Genomic DNA, 23,381 nt, shown 5'->3' with positions numbered 1-23,381 from the left:
TCCCTGTAGAGTGTTACCGAGGAAAAACAATGTACAAGTTTCATGTTCACATGTTCTAATGTGAAGCTTTTAACTGATAAGATGTGGAAAAACATTTGTGAAATATATAAAACATAATAGTTTATAAAACTCATTTCACAAATAATATGTAACGTGATCTGCATGTTCATACGGTTATCAGTTGTGAAATGTGAAACACAGACACGAAAAAAAGTTTTGAGTACAAGAAACCCTTGTACTTTGCTTGTGTTCCCCCCTGAAAAACAATTAAAAACAGTGAAAAAGGGTAGGGGTATGAACTCACCGCTTAATGTAGAGATTCGAGTGTCAACGGATGCCCTGAACTCCTATGGCCCCTATTTTACATGTGATGACACATAAATGAGTTAGAACTAAGGTTTTTCCATGACTAAACATGATGGGAAAACATCCTTAGGGCTTGGAATTACTAAGAATAAGTGTCCTATGATCCAAACTTAATGATTTATGCAAGATTAGGGCCAAATATGAGCATCTGAGTGAATGTATGGCCTTGGAAGTGAGTGTGTGTCACACCTCCAAACCAGAATGGCGGAAACATTCGGGGGTGGATGACTTCACGTAGTATCACAACAATTGAATATTGTAAAGAAAGTAACACAACCATCATATATATAATGAAAACGTATATTGTTGCGTTATACATGTTATCAAAAGAATATTACAATATGATGATAAATGTTCAATAATAAAAACATCCTTAGTGTTCCATCTCCAAAAGCTGGTAGTTGCCTATATTACTGATTCCTTGAGAAATATAAGTGGTTTTGAAAAAGTGTCAACAATTAAGTTGGTGAGTTCATGAGTGTTTCGAGTTGAAAAGTATATCCTTTTTGGTAGTAAATTGGTAAACGAGGTTTTCAGAAAATCCAATATTTTCTATAAATGATTCAAAAAGTTTCCAAAGTTGGAATGTATTGGTATCTTTTGTACTTGAATGATAAAAACAACTTTGTATGAAAGATAATGTAGAAAACTGCAATGCACATATGAATCTCGTAAATCAATCTTGTTTTATACTTTTTATGTGAGTTTTATAACCATGCTATTGACACTGACGGCCGGTAACAACATTCTTCAGGTGTTGCAGTGTTATGACATTTATCACCCCAGACCTGCCGGTCTAACTATAGCTAGTAGTTTAGGTGCGGGGTTGTCAATCCCGTATAGATCTATACACAAGTATCACGCTCTCCCTCCAAGAGATTATGGTATATAATACAGGACTTGAAATGTATACATAAATGTACGTTGAAGTTTAAATATCTCACATTACTTAGTATAAATAGATTTACAATAAAATGACCTTACTTCCTTTGAAAGTGTTTCGTTTTCCAAGATGTATATGTAAAATGTACGACTGACTCGCTAACTATATCCATTATAGTTTTTCAGATAGTATGTTCCATTTGGTGAAAATTACTTAGTGATATAATAGCTCTTGTATACATAAAGTTGTTTGTATCGATATTCGAAGATAGAAATTTCATTTATGTTTATAAAACGATACTTTAACATGTAATGTACTTGTATTCCCCCCCTAAAACATGAAAAGAATTGAAAAGTAGGGGTATGAACTCACTCGTTTGGTTTGAAGAGAGAGGCTAGAGTTGAGTAGAACTTCGACCGCGGATAGTTGCGTCGTCGGGCTCTTCGAGGATCTCTGCAGTGTAAATCTTTCGTCGGGGGCTCGAGTGCGGAAACCAAGGTGAGGGAATGGTCTCTGGAGCTTAGAGGTATGGGAAAATGACTGAGGAATTGTGAATGGTGTGCAAAAACTCGAAGCTTATGCCATCTATTTATAGGGCTGGAAACCCCCGTACGCGGTGCGTACCTCCGAAGTACGCTGAGCGTAGGCAGTACGCGGGGCGTACCTCGGTTATGCGGGGCATAACAATGCGTCATGGCTTACGACTCCTGGCTAGGTAAGAGTAGAGTGGGCGGGCCGATGGGACTCGACTCAGGGTCTAGTACGCGGGGCGTACTCCCAAAGAACGCGGGGCGTAATCCGGCCTGTCCTCTTCTAAATTTCGTAACTTTCGCGTACGAGCTCCGCTTTTCGTGTTATTTATATCCATGCGTAGGTGAGATCATGCTCTACAACTTTCCTTTAGACTCTGTCGGCTAGTTTTGACTTTATTTTTAATGACATATTTTTAAATAGGCTGGGCCTCCTAAAGTTCGTTAAAGATTTATAGGTTCTTTATTCGGCGTCGGTTTCCGTTTGTCTTTTTATCAATTTGCTCCTATTGTGGAGATCTTCAACTCTCATTTAGATTGTGTTAGCTAATTAACACTCGATCTTCAATTCGAGTTTTTAGCCCTCTACTACTGTTACGAAACTTTGAAAATTCGTAACTTCTTCATACGAGGTCCAATTTGGGCGATCTTTTTATGCACGCTCACCTTTGAACGAGATCTATGATTTTTTTTTAGATACTTAAGGCTAAAATGCATATAATTGAGATTTTTCTTTTTACATCAAATAATGTTTTAACGGCGTGTCGTAAATATACGAGTGGTTATAATTTCTTCCATATAACCCAGTTTTGAGCGTTCTTTATGTTTTCGGAAACCTTGACACGTTATCTAATATTTGATGCACCCCAAATTAGATATTTGAATACTTTATTTTCAAGGTTAATTTATTTGTATTTGACTTTTGAGCGTTACAATGCTTTTGGAAAATATAGGGTTGTCACATCATCCCCCTGTTAAGGGAATTTCGTCCCGAAATTTAATCTAAGATATAGTTTACAGTTTAGGAAAAAGATGCGGGTGTATTCAGGTCCTCGTTTGGCGTTCCAGCGGACCTTTACGATAGGTATGCGGCTTTGTTTAGTCCTTTTGACTTCCCGATCCATGATCTCTACTGGTTCCTCTACATATTGGAGGTTTTCATTTATTCCAATTTCGTCTAGAGGGATGACAAGGGTCTCATCGGATAAGCACTTCTTTAGGTTTGATACGTGAGAGGTGGGGTGTACGTTGTGGAGTTCCTGAGGTAGTCTAAGTTTGTAAGCCACTGGACCGATCCTGGCAAGGATCTGATCTCGAATGGTCCGATGTATCTAGGGTTCAGTTTCCCACGTTTTCCGAAGCGTATTAATCCTTTCCACGGTGAGACTTTTAGTAGAACACGGTCTCAAACCTGGAATTCCAAGGGTTTTCATCTCTTATCTGCATAACTCTTTTGTCTACCCCTTGATGCCTTTAGACGTTCTCGGATTTGAACAATCTTCTCCATAGTTTCCCTTATGATCTCTGGTCCAGTGAGCGTGTTGTCAGTTGCTTGTCCTCTTGCTAGTTGTGTGTCTCCCACTTCGGCCCATCATAAAGGTAACCTACACTTGCGGCCATAGAGGGCTTCGAACGGGGCAGCTTTGATACTGGTGTGGTAGCTATTGTTGTACGAGAACTCGACCAAGGGTAGATGCGTGTCCCATGCTTTGCCAAAGTCGATTACGCAAGCCCTCAGCATGTCTTCTAGGGTTTGTATGGTTCTCTCGCTCTGGCCGTCGGTTTGTGGGTGATAAGCGGTACTCATGTCTAGTCTTGTCCCCAAAGCTTTTTGTAGCGACTGCCAGAACCTTGAGGTGAATCTACTGTCTCGGTCCGAGATAATGGATACGGGCACACCATGCAGTCGTACAATTTCTCTGAGGTATGTCCTTGTTAACTTCTCCAATTTATCCATCTCTTTGATCGGTAGGAAATGCGATGATTTAGTTAATCTGTCGACAATTACCCAAATGGTGTCGAGTCCGCTTGTCATTTTGGGTAACTTGGTTATGAAATCCATGGTTATCCGCTCCCACTTCCATTCGGGTATTTCTGGTTGTTGTAATAAACCCGAAGGCTTTTAGTATTCTACCTTGACCTTAGCGCACGTCAGACATTTACTTACGTAGGTAGCAATTTCGGCTTTCATGTTCGGCCACCAGTACAAGTTTTTGAGGTCGAGATACATTTTATCGGATCCGGGGTGTATGGAGTATCGTGTCTTATGGGCTTCGTTCATGATAACTTCCCTAAATCCTCCAAACTTCGGTGTCCAAATCCTATCGATGAAGTAATGAACTCCATCATTCTTGACTTCAAGCTTCTTATCCATTCCCCTTAAAGCTTCCCCTGCCACATTCTCAGAAGTTAAGGCTTCTATTTGAGCTTCTTTGATTTGTGTGGACACGTGTCAATGGATTGTCATGGTTAAAGACTTCACTCTACGGCCCGAGTATTCCTTCCGGCTGAGTGCATCGGCCACTACGTTAGCTTTTCTGGGATGGTATTGAATCTCACATTCATAATCATTTAGCAGTTCTACCCACCGTCTTTGTCTCATGTTGGGTTCTTTCTGATTGAGGATCTGTTGGAGGCTTTTATGGTCAGTGAAGATCGTACATTTCGTGCCGTAGAAGTAGTGTCTCCATATCTTTAGAGCGAAGACGACTGCTCCTAGCTCAAGATCGTGCTTTGTGTAGTTCACTTCATGCGTCTTTAGTTGCCTTGAGGCATAGGCGATGACCTTTCCTCATTGCATTAGGACACACTCGAGTCCTTGGTTTGATGCATCGCAATAGACCACGAAGTCCTCCGTTCCTTCTGGCAGGGTTAGGATGGGCGCACTACATAATGCTCGTTTTAGCGTTTGAAACGCTGCGTCTTGTTTTTCTCCCCAGTCGAAGGTCACATTCTTCTGAGTTAGTGTGGTGAGTGGCTTGGCAATCTTGGAGAAATTTTGTATGAACCTTCGGTAATACCCGGCGAGTCCCAAAAATTTCCAGATCTCTGTAGGGGTTCTTGGAATCGTCCAACTCTCGATTGCCTTGATCTTCGAGGGATCCACATGTATTCCCTCCTTGCTTACTACGTGTCCTAGGAAATCCACCTCCCGAATCCAAAATTCACACTTTGAAAATTTTGTGTAAAGTTTCTCTGCCCTTAATGTTTCCAGTACTTGGTGGAGATGTTGGCTGTGTTCTTCCTGGCTTTTTGAATAGATGAGTATATCATCTATGAACACGATCCAGAATTTATCCAGGAAGGGATGACATACTCGGTTCATCAAATCCATAAACACTGCTGGAGCATTCGTCAATTCGAAGGGCATTACCACGAATTCGTAGTGACCATAACGTGTTCAGAAAACCGTTTTGGGGATGTCTCCTTCCAGTACTCGTAGTTGGTGATAACCAGATCTTAGGTCTATCTTTGAGAAGTAGCTTGCTCCCTGTAGTTGGTCGAACAGATCGTCTATGCGTGGAAGAGGATATCGGTTCTTGATTGTGAGTTTGTTTAGCTCCCGATAATCGATGCACATGCGAAAAGACCCATCTATCTTTTTCACGAATAGGACTGGTGCTCCCCATGGTGAGAAGCTTGGTCTGATGAATCCCTTGCTCAACAGCTCATTCAATGGACTGGACAGTTCTTGCATCTCAGCTGGAGCTAAACAGTAAGGTGACTTTGCTACTGGGGTAGCTCCGGGGATTAAGTCGATTTTGAATTCGACTTGATGTTCCGGTGGGATTCCTGGAAGATCTTCCGGGAAAATGTCTGGGAAGTTGCAGACTTCCGGAATGTCTTTAATGTTCTTTGGTTCTTGTTTTTGGTCTACTACGTGTGCTAGAAAGGCATGGTATTCCTTGCGAAGATATTTTCGTGCTTTAACACACGAGATGATTTGCAAATTTGAACTAGGTTTGTCTCCATATATGATAAGATTTTCACCATTGGGCAGATTTAGATGAACGAACTTTTCATGGCAAAGAATATCGGCATGGTGAAGACTCAACCAGTCCATACCGATGATTACATCAAAACTTCTTATCGAAATGGGCATAAGGTCGATTTGAAATAAGTGTTCGTTTAAATTTAATGTGCACCCTACGTACATATCACTTGTGCTTTCTGTTTTTCCATTAGCCATTTCTACAGTGAATATTTTATTAAGTGGTTGGGGTCTTTAGTTAAGTAGGTGTTTGAATTTATGACTCACAAAACTTCTCTCCGCACCGCAGTCAAAGAGTATGCATGCATAAATGTTGTCGAGGAGAAACGTACCCATAACTACTGTTGGATCAGTTATTGCTTCATTTTGACCTATCGCCAACACTCTCCCAATACCACCAACAATCCTTGTCTTGGGGCAGTCCCTCTTGAAATGCCCAGTTTCTCCACATCCATAACATGCTTGGCTTATCCCAGTACCGGGAACTTGAGTGATTGGTCGCGCTGGCGCTTTACAGAAACAGGCAGTGTGCCCTTTCCTGTCGCAGTTCTTACAGTACATCTCGCGGAAATTACCGTGGTGATGGTAGTTGCATTTGCTGCACTTGGGCAGGTTCCCTGCATATTGTTTTGTTGGCGCCGGGGTAGTAGGAGTTGTGGCGGGAGCAGTAGCAGCATGAACCGCCACCATTTGTTTCTTTGAAGGTTCTTGCGAGGTTTTCCCCGTCCTCTTGTTCCAGAATTTCTTCTTCTTGTTGTTGTTGGCATTGATCTCGTTGTTGTTGTTCCCTTTGGTTGGTTCAGCTACAATAGTCGTGACTCCTTGGCAGACGCCATGATCAACGAGAGATTGCGCCAGTTCTTTGGCGCTGTCGAAGGTCATGGGTTTGGAAGCTAACACACTTCCTCGAAGTTGGGGTGATAGTCCTCAGATGTACCTCTCGACCCTTTGGCTTTCCAGGGTCAGTATTCTTGGGCAAAGTGTTATCAAATCACTGAACATGTTGGTGTAACCTGCTATTTCCGAGCCTACCATCGAAAGGCTCCACAGTTCCTGTTCAAGCTTCTGAATCTCACCTCTTGGGCAGTATTCCCGAAGGAGCATTCGCTTCAAGTTTTCCCAACCCATGGAGTTCGCCACCACTAGGGTTAGTGTATTGACGTGGACGTTCCACCATATCAAGGCGCGTTCAGAGAATGTACAAGCAGAAAAGTTTACTTTGCTCTCTTCAGGGCATCCGCAAATTTCGAATACAGCTTCTGTTTTCTCTATCCATTGAGATAGAGCTAATACTCCCCCAGTTCCGTGAAAGGGAATAGGTTTTCCATTTGTGAAGTCCTTGTAAGTGCAGACTCCGGAACGGCCTTGGCTTGGGCCATTTGTAAAGCTTTTTATTCCTCCTCCTGACCCATTGTTGCTCATTTGAGCCATCGCCGCGGTTACAGCGGCTGTTACAGCAGTTTGGAACATAGCTGCATCCATAGTTGGAGGGGGTGGTGGAGGTGGTGCTGGAGTTGAGTTTCTGCGTGTTGATCTACGAGGAGGCATGTTCTGGTAGAGAAAAATAAGAATGAATACTATAAGTTTCTAATGTTTGGACAATAGCGGGTTAGTTGTATTTTGTAACTTGTTTTGACTTTAGTTTACGGTTTCAGGGTAGGCATAGAAATTTTTAGTTAAACCCATAAGTTTCCTAGAGGTATAATAAAGAAGTACTTCATATTAATATATATATATTGGTCACACTTGTGGTGTGTTACATATCTTGCTTGGGAAAATTTGACCTACCTAGAGGTCTCCGATCACAGTTACAAAAGGAAATAAGCGAAAAGAAAAAAAAGACTTTTATCCGAAATCCTATTTTATAACAAAATTGTTGAGGCTTGAACAAGCTCTATTTGCGGTGTTTGGAACTAGATTCGGCATCCGACCGTTTGACTCCCATTAGTCGCCTCTCGAGATCTGCTTGTTGTTCCTTCATATCTCGTATTTCAGCTAGAGCCGTTATCATTTGGTTCTGAAGTGTCCCCGTGTAGATTTGGGTATTCTCATGTAGTCCTTCCAAATGGCGGATGTCAGCGGCGTTACCTTGGGTAGCAGCATTGATCTCGCGAACTCTGGCTGCTTGTTGGTCCGCCTGGTAGTTCTGGTTAGCTATAGCGTTTACGACGACAGGAAGTGCTCGATCAGCTGAGCCTCCCCCACTGACGTTGTAAAAATCCCGACACATGCCGAATGGAGGGCGTACACCATGCTGACGACTCCAGTAGTAGAGGTGGCTTCCCCAAATGGGAATGGGTCCCGGTTGATATGGTCTGATTACGGGAGGATGAGGGATGGGAGGGTCGATTACTTCCGGTTCGGAGTCTGTTCCGCTAGAAACTTCCACGATCTCCTCGTCGACTTCGAATTCTTCTCCGACTTCGATTTCGAATTCTTCTTCGACTCCCTCCTCAAACTCTTCTTCGACCTCTTCTTTGATTTCCTTTGGGTCTTCCTACGGGTCTTCTTCTATCCAGCCACCGTTACCTTGGTTTAGGTAGTAGGGGTCTCCCGGTAATGGAAATCCGACCTTTTGTCTGTACTGGGATAGAGGTATGAGATTTTTATAAGAAAACAAATTTCTATTTAACGACTTCCTATGCCTATCTATATTTTTACGAAGCGCAAATATTTTATCGTTCAATTATTTTTAACAATAGACTTATAGTATATCAATTTAGCGAATCTAGATTTTATAAGTTTTTGGCTTGTTGACTACTACGACCATTCCTCGACGTACATTGGTCAAATCCAGGATAAATATAGTTGATCAGGCTATATTTATTCTCGATTTTGATTACATACCCCAATGCTTAAATGTGGTATCGCAACTTGCCTTACTACTTTTTAGAAAAACTTGTCATGATACGAGACTGATACATGCGGGTAAAAATGTATATATTTAAAAGAAAATATATTTCAATGAAAATGTTTTGTCAGAGGGTTTTGCGTTCCCGTTGTATTTATAGTTTTTATATCTTATGTGGTTTGATATACTTAGTTCACTATAAACAATGCTCTGATACCAATCTGTCACACCCCCAAACCAGAATGGCAGAAACATTCGGGGGTGGATGACTTCACGTAGTATCGCAACAATTGAATATTGTAAAGAAAGTAACACAACCATCATATATATAATGAAAACGTATATTGTTGCGTTATATATGTTATCAAAAGAATATTACAATATGATGATAAATGTTTAATAATAAAAACATCCTTAGTGTTCCTTCTCCAAAAGCTGGTAGTTACCTGTATTATTGATTCCCTGAGAAATACAAGTGGTTTTGAAAAAGTGTCAACAATTAAGTTGGTGAGTTCATGAGTGTTTCGAGTTGAAAAGTATATCCTTTTTGGTAGTAAATTGGTAAACGAGGTTTTCAGAAAATCCAATATTTTCTATAAATGATTCAAAAAGTTTCCAAAGTTGGAATGTGTTGGTATCTTTTGTACTTGAATGATAAAAACAACTTTGTATGAAAGATAATGTAGAAAACTGCAATGCACATATGAATCTCGTAAATCAATCTTGTTTTATACTTTTTATGTGAGTTTTATAACCATGCTATTGACACCGACGGCCTGTAACAACATTCTTCAGGTGTTGCAGTGTTATGACATTTGTCACCCCAGACCTGCCGGTCTAACTATGGCTAGTAGTTTAGGTGCGGGGTTGTCAATCCCGTATAGATCTTTACACAAGTATCACGCTCTCCCTCCAAGTGATTATGGTATATAATACAGGACTTGAAACGCATACATAAATGTACGTTGAAGTTTGAATATCTCACATTGCTTAGTATAAATAGATTTACAATGAAATGACCTTACTTCTTTTGAAAGTGTTTCGTTTTTCAAGATGTATATGTAAAATGTACGACTGACTCGTTAACTATACCCATTATAGTTTTTTCAGATAGTATGTTCCATTTGGTGAAAATAACTTAGTGATATAATAGCTCTTGTATACATAAAGTTGTTTGTATCGATATTCTAAGATAGAAATTTCATTTATGTTTATAAAACGATACTTTAACGTGTAATGTACTTGTATTCCCCCCCCCCCCCCTTAAAACATGAAAAGAATTGAAAAGTAGGGGTATGAACTCACTCGTTAGGTTTGAAGAGAGAGGCTATAGTTGAGTAGAACTTCGACCGCGGATAGTTGCGTCGTCGGGCTCTTCAGGGATCTCTGCAGCGTAAATCTTTCGTCGGGGGTTCGAGTGCGGAAACCGAGGTGAGGGAATGGTCTCTGGAGCTTAGAGGTATGGGAAAATGACTGAGGAATTGTGAATGGTGTGCAAAAACTCGAAGCTTGTGACATCTATTTATAGGGATGGAAACCCCCGTACGCAGCGCGTACCTCTGAAGTACGTTGGGCGTAGGCAGTACGCGGGGCGTACCTCGGTTACGCAGGGCGTAACAATGCGTCATGGCTTACGACTCCTGATGGAGTCCAGTTATGATTTCTATGCGAGAATTTAGGGTAAGAGAATAATTATTAGACAAACTATCTAGATAATTATTTAGAAAATCTTCATTAGTTACATCGCTATTTGTGAAGTGCATACCAGCTATGTGTAATCTAAACAGGATAGACCTTCGAATAAGTGACCTTAATTCCAAAATTATCACAGATTCTGAGTCTATAACATCCTAATTACATGTAGCCTCAGTGTATCCACTTAGCAACTATTCAACTTAATACTGACGATCCTGTTTTAATTCTCAAGTATATAGTACTTATAGTAACACCAAAATACACCTATAGTATTTTAAATTTATTGTTATGTTCTATTGTTCTCATTGTGGTAGGGTTGGTAAGATTTTAGCATTGTTGCAACCACACACTTAAACTTAGGCACATGCTAGTCAACCCTCGGATAATATAGGCGATCAGGCTATATCTTCCCAGTTTTGACCATATGTCTCTAAGCCCACTTGTGTTGTCCAACAATCGTAATTCTTTTGTACTGTCCTAGTGACACTGATTTTAGTATGAATGCAGCACGTATACCTACTTAAATATTTTACTATTTAATGTATAAACTCTTGGTCAGAGTATTTTTAATCCCTTATGTATTTATAGTTAGTATATCTTTTATGGGTTGATATACTTAATTCACTATAAACAATGCTCTGATACCAATCTGTCACACCCCAAAACCTAGGAACAGCGGAACGTTCTAGGGTGGAGGACGTCATGTATAATATTTACAACAATGTAAAGTAGTAAACAAGCAACAACATCATCCATTGCATTAATAATATAATTATTATACAAATGTGTTCTGTGAAATTTTGATAAACACTAAAGCATAAATCAAAATGAAAGATAAGTCTTGAACAAGCTCCATCTTCCATTCTCCTTGCATCGGTACCTGTCTATGATGACCTGAGGATACAAGTAATTTTGAAAGCGAGTATCAGCTTTAAAGCTGGTGAGATCATAAGTATTTAGTGTCTTAATTTGTATGTAAGAATATGTAAGTATAGGTATTGAAAGTATTGAAAGTGTATATGAACTGTAAGTGTTTGAAAAACCCTAGAATCCCTATGATTCCTATTAGTAACAAAAGGAGTCTTCTACCAAGACCTAACTGTTCTGAATGTAGTCTTCTACTAAGACCTAACTGTTCTGAATGTAGTCTTCTACAAAGACCCAACTGTTCTGTATGTATGTGTGTCTCTTGTAAGAGGATGTATTTTCCAAAGTATAACTATCATTATTCAAAAATATAGTTTGTACAATAATGTTTAAGTGAGGTTATCACTAAAAATATGTAATGGAAAATCAATGTAGTACTATGGTGTAGTGTCGAACTACAACCATACCTATTACCTTAAATCTAGGGTAATACTTCCAAGTACTATAGTATTTAATAAAAATAACTACATCGGTACTCAACTGCCTTATTTGAGGGATAAGGTATAATGTGATGTCTAAATCCCAGACTATACACTCCCCTATCAAAGGGATTTTGGGACCTACTCACGACCCCTGCATGAACGCAAGTCGTGAGCATCCACGTTACCGAATGATCATGTATACTCGATATAACTATCACAATTGTGGTGTGATTCATCAGTATAGTTAGATCCTGAACTGGTTCCGTGCTATAGCACCTAGTGACGTCTGTTCTATGTATTTGTAAGTGTGATCATGTAATTGTACTCAAGTAAGAGCGATCATGTAATAGTACAGTAGTGTACTGTAATGTTCTACGTGTGTTAGCTGTAATGTTTGTTCTCTCTATCTAGCAAGTATTGTAATGCAATCGTTCTAGTATAGTTGTATATGTTCTCGTCCTAGTATAGTTGTATATGTTCTCGTCCTAGTATAGTTGTATATGTTCTCGTCCTAGTATAGTTGTATATGTACTGTATTGAAATGTTCTAGAAAGTATTGACTCATGAATGAACTGAGTCATTGTATGATATCGCGTTCTAGTAATGGTTCTAGTATTTTCCTGAACCACCCATATGGTAGTTTTCTAGTAATCTAAGTGGTACATATGGACATGGATGTATACCCTTGCTACCCAAGGGCATATGTTGAACTAGAGGGACCTTTTATGACTATATATGTACACATGATATATAACTAATATTTAAACGACCTTCGGACGAATACCCAATATCCCACCAGACCACATCTCAAGGCACGAAAAGGAAATAGGGTGGATAGCCTTCCTAAGTCTTTTAAACATTTCTTATATAACTATACATATAGAGGCATGCAATTTATAATATAAAAGCATAAATAAGTTTTGTAAGACATTTGAAATATAAGTATTATTTTAAGAAAAGATCGACTTGATGTCAATCTATAAAACAAGTTGAAGGCATAAGTTTAATAAAACAGTTTAAGTATAAGGAAACATTTGTTTGAAACACAGTTGTAAATAAGTTTGAAAGGAAATGTACGAAGTAAGCTGTACAGTGTAAAAAGGAGTTTAAAACATATAAAATGTTTATAAAAAGTCATTTGAAGGAAACTGTTTGGTAAAACGGCTAATGAGTAGCCAAAACATTTGAATGTTGTATATTAATCACATGTGATTGATGTAATTAGTAATATAATCCTACTTGCTAATCACATGTGATTGACATAATAAGTAGCTTGATTCTACTTGTATCCCCCCCCAAAAAACATTTATAAAGAGTTTAAAACATTAGTTAAGGGGTATGAACTCACCCGTAGTAAGTGACTGGAATTGCACGGGCTGTTATCATACGGAAGGATCGGACAAGTGTTTGGTGTCAAGTGGAGACATAGACACACACAATGATCCTAATTACATATGAAGACATATGTATATAAATAATTAGAGATTTAATCACTAATCATACAAGTATAAACATTTAAGCACGAGGACAACACTTTTGGTCAAGTTCTAGGAGGCTAATGGGTTGCAACAAAGGAGTGCAATGCCTCTAATGGAAGTTTAAGGTCAAAAGACCATATTCATTAGAGTTTACGGCCCAGAGGAGTAAGCTCCTGGCTGTAAACTCTCAAACAAGTCATGAAATGGAGTTTAGAAGTACTACAACGTTAGAGGGGAATTGTTTCAAGGCTTTACAAGTGTTTGGGCACCATATTGACTCCTTTGGGGAGTTTACGGCCCAAAGACCCCTTTTCCCTAGGAGTTTACGGCCGTAAACTCCCTTGGGAGGGTTCTTATTGTCCTTTCAAGTCTCTAACATTTCTAGGAACAAGTCTAGGCTTCAACCATTGGCTTAAGGAAGGTTTATGGCACTAAATGGGACCATTTGATGGAGTTTACGGCCATAGAACTCTTTGGGCCGTAAACTCCCTCACACATGAGGTTCTAAGAATTTTAACTAGTCCAAAACTCATCTAGGTACTTACCCTAAAAGTCTCTTGGCCTAAGGAAGTGTCTAGGGTGTCCTTTGACCCCTTAATAGGAGTTTACTGCCCAAGAAATACTCTTGGCCGTAAACTCTTCCACACTTGAGTTTCCATGAGTTTTCTAGGTTCTAATCTTTTAGGGGTACATGCCAAAATAAAGTCTAAGCCTTAGGACAAGTTTGAAGGCACTTAGGAACACAAAACTTGGAGTTTACGGACCAAGGAGCTTCTTGGCCGTAAACTCCCTTATAGAAATGATTTCTAAGGGTTTTGATGGCATAAATCATGAGTTTAAAACTTCTAGGTTTTTGTTCTAAGGCTAGGGATCACAAGGCACTCATTTGTGCCCTATACTTGGAGTTTACGGCCCAAGAGATGTTCCTTGGCCGTAAACTCCTCAAACTACATGGTTTTGATTTGTTTATAGCCTCTAATGATCATACACTAAGTCCTTAGTTAGATGCCTAAAATGGAAATGGGACTAGGTGGCCTTTAGGCTTGATTTTGGAGTTTACTCCCCAAGAACGTTCTTGGGCGGTAAACTCTTGGATCTTGTATTTTAGACATGTAAACAATGTTATTTAGCATATAACAAGTATTAAAACACATCTATGAAAGTAGACTCACAATCTGGGATGAAAACCCGAAGATCTGTGAGAGAGTATTTGGCTTTTCTCTAATTGGAAATCAAATAGTGAACCAATTTGGTTCAGAATTCTATTTATAGTCCTGAGATTTTTGGCAGAAAATATTTCTAATCTCGGAATGGATTCTAATGACCTAGAGTAATGGAATTACACTGTTGCACCAAATCCTAGTGCAACCACTCTCCTAATATCTCTTGAGGTGTAAAACCCTAAAGCTGCCAAACTTATTCCAAAAGTTTGAATTTTCATTGTAACTGCTCTACATCTATTGGATTGAAATGTTTTGATTAGAATGGAAAATTTCAGGTTGTCACACGTAAGCTATATGTATGCCCCATGTAACTCCTTGCATTCAGATTTCCTCATCGCGCATTAATCTTCAGTACGCCCAGCGTACGTAAGTCGGTTACAAGGGTTATAAAAGGCGATTATCAGCTAACTAGAACGGGGATTCGATTTCTAACCTAATTTAGTCGATAATTAACTTCTGTTAAGCCGTTTTGAGGGTCTAGAAGGTGGCCGGAAGGCCGTTAAGCTAACAGGAGCGGAGATCGGAAGGATTGGAGAGCGGATACATGTCGGTAATCATATGGGTTGTTAACGTGACCATGTTTAGCATTCCACTGTGTTACTATTATGTATTTAGTTTCTGATTTAGGTGTAAAAACCTTTACTTTGTGTTTATGATTGAATGAAATATTGATTATTAGACTAATTGATATATTGAATTGTTTGTTTATGTTTAATTTATCTTGCCAAGCTTGTTAAAAGATCCTTACGTGTTAATGATAATTATTTGCTGTTAATTATTAAGTAAATTGAGTTGTATGAACATCTGCTTGATTGCTTGTCCCTTATGATTTTGATAACTATCAAGATTATAAGTCTAGGAATAACGAATGTGAAACTAGGATTAAATTGGAAATAAGTAAGTTAATGGGTGAGCCTTGTTTGATGACCATCAAGAAGAGGTTAATTGAACAACCAATTTGATTAACTATATTTACAACTCTTGCTTGATACGAACTGAACACTAGGAAGCATGTTAGTTTAATCAATTGATCACTGTTTGAATTGACTTGTTTGCTAAAGGATTAGTTATAGTGAACGCGAATCTAATCGTTTTAGGAATCGGTGAACATGAATAAATGATTTTGGGTATGCATTTGTCTATGTGTTTAAGGTGTAATTTATCTAAACCAATGTACCTGAAGAGATTTGCTTTCATGTTAGTTTATCGAGAGTTGTTAATTAATTGTTCGTTTGAGATTCAATAACCCTTTCTTTAGTCCTTTCGTGTGTCCTGTAACCTATAATCAAGTATTCTAAATTAATTCACCACCGTTCCCTGTGATCGACACCCAACTTACATAAGCTATACTGTAATCTGACTAGGTACACTGCCTATAAGTGCATAGTTAGTCTAAGTTTGTTAGGTTATAAATATTAAAAATAGTGGGTACTTTTGTACACATCAATAAACTAATTTTATTTATCTTAACTATTAAGGTTGCAGACATACAATGCATTCACTTTCTTCTAAAAAGACTATAAAACTAAATTGTTTCTATTTAAATTATACAAAAAATATTAATTTGGGTACTACATCAACAAATCTTGCCTCAACAACTACAACTGTTAAAACCTCGATTTACAAAGGTAAGTTTTTTCATATATAATTTATATTATTGTTATTTATTATTTTTTAATTCACATAATATTTATTTTAATAGCATACACATTTATGAGTTTAAAAAATAGATAAATTGTCAAATTCTTCGTCCGGTGCAAGTCAATATTCTTCGAAATTGGTAACCGATGCTTACAAAGGTATGTTTATTTATTCAATATTATTATATAAACATATTATTTACGTAATTATAGATTTCATATCCTGTCATATTATCTCATTATCTCTTATGCAGAAAACAGCAATAACATGTACCACTTGCAAGCCAGAGAGAAAAGAAGACAAAGAAAAATATATTTGGAAAATAAAAGATCGAAGAAAATGAATACAACATCCAACATTCCAAGTACATCAATACCGCATCTCTTAAAAAATATAATTAATTATAACCGTATTAATTTTTTTATTCCATGAATTACGCTTATTTTACATTTATATACAATAAATGATTTATCATATTCTTTTATTATCTGCTAATATTATATGATTACAGGTTATTACTTTGTTTTATACATATGTCTTCAGTTTTCATAAGTTTTTGTAATTTGCAGATCAATCAACCAACCAACATCGTTGGTCAAACTGAAAATGTCAATTCATTTAATTCACCTTGAATTTAAAATACATCGTAGAATACTCTTATTCATTTACAAATGTTAGAACTCTGTTATCTAAAATCCTCAAGTTGATATGAAACTACGACTTATCGGGAGAAGGGAGCGAGATGGAAGAACATATAACCTACCGACTGCTTCTGAGGTTGCCGCTTTAATTATCGGTGACATTTGTGATTCAATTGAAAAGTGGGTTATTGTTGTTGAAACAAAATCTAGATTTCTACAACGTATCAGTGAATTGCATCATTCATACCTTCCTCTTCAATATCCACTGATATTTCCATATGGAGATGATGGTTACAGTGTTGACATTCTTCATAGAGGTGTGTCATTTACGACCAACAACAAGCGGGCGAAACGTACAATGAGAGAATATTTCGCTTTTAGAATTCAAGATAGAGATCATTCGTTCTCGCTCATTATTAATTCAAAAAGATTGTTTCAACAATTTCTGGTAGATGCCTATACTATGATGGAAATTGAGAGATTACATTACATACGTAGGCAACAACATGTTCGTAGATGTGAGTCTTATGAGAATTTACGTAACCAAAAAGCTCAAGGATCCACTAATATCTCCAATGTCGGCGAACGTGTAATATTACCTTCATCCTTTAGTGGTGGTGCATGCTATATGTTGCAAAACTATTTGGATGCCATGTCATTATATAAATGGTTTGGATATCAAGATTATTTTCATAACCTTTACGTGTAAGCCCAAATGGCCTGAGATTAAAAGGTTTCTTAAGGATACTTCACTTCAACCAGAAGACGGACCTGATATATTATGTAGGTTATTCAAGATCAAACTCGATGCATTTATTAAAGACTTAAAGGAGAATAAAATTTTCAGCAAAGTTCAAGCGTGTAATTAAAAATATATTTTTTCATTATTGATAAAACATTACTCTTATTATAGTATATTTTTTATATGTTTTTATTGTCTAATCATATTTTGTTTTTTTGCCAAATATTATGCAGATGTTTATACCATTCAATTTCAAAAGAGAGGTTTGTCACATAGTCATATATGTTTATTTATTCATTCTGACAACAAGTTACCCACTGTTGAATTTATCGATCCGATAATTTCTGCCGAGATACCAGACAAAATTGAAGAGCCAGAATTGTGTTCACTTGTCAATGAGTTCATGATTCATGGTCCATGTGGAGCAGAAAATATCAATTGTCCATGCATGGTGGATCAAAAGTGGTCTAAAAACTTTCCAAAACAATTCTGTAATCATTCGTCTGTTGATGAAAATGGTTTTCTGTTATATAGGAGAAGAAATGATGGTCATTATGTAGAAAAATCGGATGTTAAGTTGGATAATAGAAATGTTGTTCCATACAACAAATATCTATTAAAAAGATATCAGACACATATTAATGTTGAATGATGCAATCATGGATCTTCTATAAAGTATATGTTTAAATGCATAAACAAGGGTCCTGATAGAGCTACAGTTGTTGTACCAACAAACAATGAATGTGAAAATAATGATGCGGTCGATGAAATAGCTAAATATTATGATTGTAGATATTTATTTGCATGTGAAGCATCATGGAGAATTTTTAAATATGATGTTCATTGCAGGTATCCTTCCGTGGTTAGACTACCTTTTCATCTTCCTAATCAACAACAAATTGTATATGACGAAGACGATGAGATCAATGATGTTCTGGACAAACCTTCTATTGTTGCTTTAAAGTTCACATCATGGATGGAATGTAATGCAATTAATAGTGAAGCACGAGAACTTACATATGTTGAATTTCCTACAAAGTTTGTTCAGGTATTAAATGGTAGGTTTTGGAAGAGAAGGAAAGTAGGAAAAGCCATTGGTAGAATTCATTCGGTTTCACGTAATCTTGGCGAAACTTATTTTTTAAGGAATTTTTTAAATAAAGTTAAAGGTCCAACGTCATTTGATGAAATTCGCACGGTAAATGGTGAAACATATTCTTCTTTTAGAGATGCTTATTATGCACTCGGGTTATTAGATGATGACAAGGAATACATCGATGCAATTAACGAAGCAAGTCATTTTGGATCTGGTTTTTATGTACGCTTCTTATTTGCCACATTGTTGATGTGTAATAGTATGTCTAAACCAGAGGTTGTTTGGGAAAATACATGAGAATATTTAGCGGATGGAATTCTATATAACCAACGACAATGGTTGAAGTCTCCAGGTATTTAATCTATTTTCTTCATTTCTATTTAAAATATTTTATTTTTCTTATCAACACCCATTAAATAATTATTATAAATATTATTAAATATTGTATTTAATATTTTGTAATTAATTTATAATTTATGGTGCAGACTTATCACTCTGTGAATATGAAGTTAAGAACTTAACTTTGTTTGAAATAGAACAAAATTTACTTCGAAACAATTCCACTCTAAAAAAGTTCACAAAGATGTCTTACCCAGATGTTGAATCAGTTTCTTCTTTGAACAATCGACTTATCATTGAGGAGCTAGATTACGACATTCTCGTTATAAAGAATGAGTTTGATCCTATTTTTATTGCATTAACAAATGAGCAACGTAACATTTTCCTTAACATCATGAGTGTTGTTAAAGAAAATAAATGAGGTGTTTTCTTTGTTTATGGTTATGGTAGAACGGGTAAAACTTTTCTATGGAAGACAATATCTGCAGCAATTAGATCTGAGGGTAATATTGTTTTAAATTTTGCTTCAAGCTATATTGCTTCGTTATTATTGCCCGGTGGTAGGACATCACACTCTCGATCTATACTTCCATTTGAACTTACAGAGGATTCTTTTTGTAAAATAAATCCAGATGGTGAGTTGGATAACTTATTAAGAAAAACCTCTTTGATAACTTGGGATGAAGCACCTATGATCCATAAGCATGCATTTGAAGCTTTAGATCGAACTTTGAAAGGTATATTAAGGTGTGCGAATTCTAGCGTCTAAAATATTCCTTTTGGAGGGAAAGTTATTGTCTTTGGAGGAGATTTCAAATATATTATACCTGTTGTTCCGGGTGGCAGCAGACAGAACATTGTTAATGCTTCTTTGAGTTCATATTTATGACAACATTGTAAAGTGTATAGATTAACAAAAAACATGAGGCTAACTGTTGGAAGGGATCAACCTAACATAGAAAAAATAAGAGATTTCACAAATTGATTATTGGATAGAAGAAGGCAAACTCGGTGGTCCGAACGACGGCAAAACGATTATCGATTATCCGAATGATATTCTCATTAATGATCCAGATGATCCTATAGGTTCATTACTTGTGTTTGTATATTCTTCAATTTTGGAGAAGTAGAGCAGTACAAATTATTTCCAAGAAAGAGCTATACTTGCTCCAAAGAATGAAGTTGTCCATGATAACAAGTTTCCAGGAGATGAGGTTGAATATTTAAGTTCAGATAGCCTATGTCAGTCCGAATTTGTCCATGATCACTTTGATGCAAATTTATACTCACCTGATGTATTAAATGGTTTTAAAGTATCCGGTCTACCAAATCATAAGTTAGTTTTAAAAATTGGTGTTCCAGTAATGTTACTGCTAAATATTGATCAGAAAAACGGCTTATGTAATGACATAAGACTACAGATGATATCATTGGGCAAACGTGTTATCGAGACACGTATAACGTCTGGAACTAATATTGGAAATCGGACTTTTATTCCAAGAATGTCTTTAACTCCATCAGAAAAAAAAATTCCTTTCAAATTCACAAGAAGAAAGTTTTCTTTGGCGGTATGTTTTGCAATGACTTTTAATAAGAGTCAATGACAATCGTTATCGAAGGTTGGTTTGTTTCTCAAAGATCCGGTTTTTTCACAAGGGCAATTGTATGTTGCATTATCTAGAGTTCAAAGCAGAGAGGGATTGAAATTATTAATTTCAGATAAAGATGGTAGACTCACAAATAAAACTTCAAATATTGCTTATAAGGAAGTTTTTCGCAATTTATAACCAACTTCTTTGTAGCATCTTTTACTCATTTTTATCAAATCACATTTAGTCCATCATAATAATTTATTTATTTATAATTACGTATTGTATTTTTTTTTTATGTTAATTTCAGTACATACATATTTTGTTTGTTTTGTATCAAATCAATTCCGATGTTGTTTTCGGTTTTTTGGTCGTTATTTAAACGTATGTTGCATTATATAAAATAATTACTTTTATAAAATATGTAGTTATATATTTACCATTTATTGTGTAATTAAATACTTACAATTATAAAAATTATTTAAAAATACTATATAAGTTTTTTAACTTAATGATATATTATTTATTATATAATTAAATTTTAAATTCTATTTAACATCCACAGGTTTTCACTTAGTATATATCGTTAACTTTAAGTAAAAGCCTGTCAAATTTACTAATTTATAGCGCGTGTATATATTATCCTATGAATTCAAAAGTTACGGTATATACACGTGTGTGTATAAGAGATTTATATTTGGATCTGACCAAGTATGCAGTAACTAATTTCATGGGGTCCGGGAGTACACATGTATGATTCAATCATGACAATTATTATTGTTGATTGAGATTGTTTCACGGGCATCCACTCACTATTTTCCTAGAATGTAAGTTCTCCATCGTTATCGTTCACAATAAATTAGAATCCAAGAAGAGCAGCTAGCAACAAGATCGAAATGGAGATCATGAGCAAGTTAATTTTGGTTTCACTTTCATTGATTTGGTGTATAGGGGGGATTGTTGAGGGTTTCACATATGATGAAAAAGAGGTTGAGACAGAGGAGGGAAAGTCGGCTATGTTTGAAAGGTGAGGAGTCACCACAATATGCAGGCTATGCGCGACAAAGACAAAAAAAAGCAGTACGAAGCGTTCAAGGCAAACCTGGAAATTGTTCACTCGACAAACAAGGCAAAGAAGCGATATAAGTTACAGATGAACAAGTTTGCAGGGATGGGTAAGGCCGAGTTTCAGATCAAGTATACTGGATTGAAGGCTTCTCCAAAGATCTGGCCAGGAATGAAGTCTATCGTCAGCGAGGCCGAGTGGCCTCACCCTTTCAAGTATTGTAATTTCACTGATGTCCCACCGGCTATTGACTGGAGAGCCCAAGGTGTCGTCACCCCTGTCGTGAATCAAGGAAGATGTGGTAAGTGGTAACACGTACGTTTTTGCTTTCTATAAAGAGGATATATATGTATTTGTAATATACGTAATTATATAGTATTACACATGCATGCATGCAGGAAGTTGCTATGCGTTTGCAGCAGCAGATACAATTGCATCGTTACACGCGATCAGAACAAAGCAACTAATAGAATTATCACCTAAAGAAATTCTCGACTGTTGTAATTGTGGCGGATGTAACGGAGGGAAAATGCACGATGCCTTCTTGTACGTTGCAAACAATAAAGGTGTAACAACCGCCAAAAACTATCCTTACAAGCCTGTGGCTGAGACTTGCAATGTTAAAAAGGTTAGATTGAGTAATGCATGCATGTCCCAAATCAAAACTTGTTATCATCATCATTATCATCTCATCTCAACTTTTTGAATGAATATATAACAGGAGCACGATGTTGCGGTAGAAATTCATGGATATGAGCGGGTGCCATTTAATTCTGAGCCGGCTCTTATGGCATCAGTTGCGAACCAGCCTGTACAAGCTTCAATTGAATGTGAAGAACCTTTTATGCTGTATAAAGAGGTAACTCAAACCTTATTCAGCTGTTTACCATAATTAAAAGATAGATTATATATAATTAATTAATTAATTAATAATTGATTAACAGGGAGTTATGACTGCACCTACTGGAACCAACACTGGGCATGCAGTCGTAATTGTTGGATACGATACGGATCCTGATGGAACCAAATACTGGATAGCGAAGAACTCTTGGGGAACAGATTGGGGAGAGGAAGGATACGTGAGACTCCTTCGTGGAGTTCCAGAGAAAGAGGGGTACAGTGGGGTAAATACGAAACCTCGCTTTCCTACTAGGGAAGAAGTTGGTCAAGATGATACAGGACGCGGCGACCCTGTGGTTCATATGAGTAGAGACCTCTAGAGGAACCACAACATACTCTACGATACTTATTAATCTCCTTTCTAGCAGGATGCGAGGTATGATATGATTACTGATCATAACGCGGAGATTCATGATAAATTTTCTTTTAATTTTGTAATATGGAATTCAACATATAACACTTCTTTATTATACACAAAAGTTTGTGGTCAAATCATGTTCCAGCATTTGTTTCTTAAGATGAATGGCTACAAAACATCTGATTTTGGGGGTGCCATTATAGTAATTATGATGGAGTTAATTTTTGATGTAAAAAATTATACGGATAAAAATGTAATGTAAGTGAGATGTTATTGATGCCCCCATTCATATATACCATTTTCCAGGTTTATGCGCCTGGATTTGTTTCTCAACAACTTAACTCACAATCTGACATGTTTCAGCTGTCTTAACAGTTTATTTTTATTTTTCTACGAATTCGTTTTTTGTCCTAGTTTTTTTTCTTTGTAATGAAAACTAAAAAATCATTGCTCTTAAATATTTGTTTCATACAAAATGAATATAATACTGAAAACTAATAAAAAAACTTAATGCTTATATTATTTTTTTCTAAAACCAAAAGAAGCAATTGGGTCCGCATTTCATTGAAATTTAAGAGAATATTCTTGAGTTAGGTAAATAAAACCGGAAACTAATTAAAAAAACATCAAAAACTGATAGGAT

The 23,381-nt window shown here is 36.8% G+C and overlaps 2 protein-coding genes across 2 annotated transcripts; both read left to right on the top strand.

Moving 5' to 3' along the window:
• Nucleotides 1–16,715: 16,715 nt before the first annotated feature.
• Nucleotides 16,716–21,445, top strand: LOC145035946 (uncharacterized). The gene is made up of 7 exons (XM_078984442.1): nucleotides 16,716–17,302; nucleotides 17,624–17,653; nucleotides 18,240–18,700; nucleotides 18,972–19,199; nucleotides 19,314–19,562; nucleotides 19,822–19,911; nucleotides 21,366–21,445. The coding sequence occupies exons 1-7, from the start codon at nucleotides 16,716–16,718 to the stop codon at nucleotides 21,443–21,445; spliced, it is 1,725 nt and encodes a 574-aa protein (XP_078840568.1).
• A 23-nt stretch (nucleotides 21,446–21,468) lies between these two features.
• LOC145035944 (ervatamin-B-like) lies at nucleotides 21,469–22,978 on the top strand. Its single transcript, XM_078984441.1, has 4 exons — nucleotides 21,469–21,781; nucleotides 21,879–22,108; nucleotides 22,202–22,339; nucleotides 22,425–22,978. Exons 1-4 carry the CDS (start codon nucleotides 21,469–21,471, stop codon nucleotides 22,698–22,700), a joined length of 957 nt encoding a protein of 318 aa, XP_078840567.1. The 3' UTR covers nucleotides 22,701–22,978.
• The last annotated feature ends 403 nt before the right edge of the window (nucleotides 22,979–23,381 follow it).

The sequence above is a fragment of the Lactuca saligna genome, chromosome 3 (assembly GCF_052625555.1).
Source record: "Lactuca saligna cultivar CGN05327 chromosome 3, ASM5262555v1, whole genome shotgun sequence".
Lineage (NCBI taxonomy): Eukaryota > Viridiplantae > Streptophyta > Magnoliopsida > Asterales > Asteraceae > Lactuca > Lactuca saligna.
The sequence above is the reverse complement of the archived record's forward strand: the minus strand, read 5'-3'. Positions and strand labels throughout refer to the sequence as shown.

Bases quoted from the DNA above. Each gene is read 5' to 3' on its own strand.
- LOC145035946 (XM_078984442.1), top strand. From the start codon at position 16,716: ATGAAACTACGACTTATCGGGAGAAGGGAGCGAGATGGAAGAACATAT. The intron at 17,654-18,239 runs GTTTGTCACATA...TGTTCATTGCAG, and splicing joins CATTCAATTTCAAAAGAGAG to GTATCCTTCCGTGGTTAGAC. The intron at 19,912-21,365 runs GTTCATTACTTG...TTTGGTGTATAG, and splicing joins TGATCCAGATGATCCTATAG to GGGGGATTGTTGAGGGTTTC.
- LOC145035944 (XM_078984441.1), top strand. From the start codon at position 21,469: ATGCGCGACAAAGACAAAAAAAAGCAGTACGAAGCGTTCAAGGCAAAC. The intron at 22,109-22,201 runs GTTAGATTGAGT...AATATATAACAG, and splicing joins AGACTTGCAATGTTAAAAAG to GAGCACGATGTTGCGGTAGA. The intron at 22,340-22,424 runs GTAACTCAAACC...ATTGATTAACAG, and splicing joins CTTTTATGCTGTATAAAGAG to GGAGTTATGACTGCACCTAC.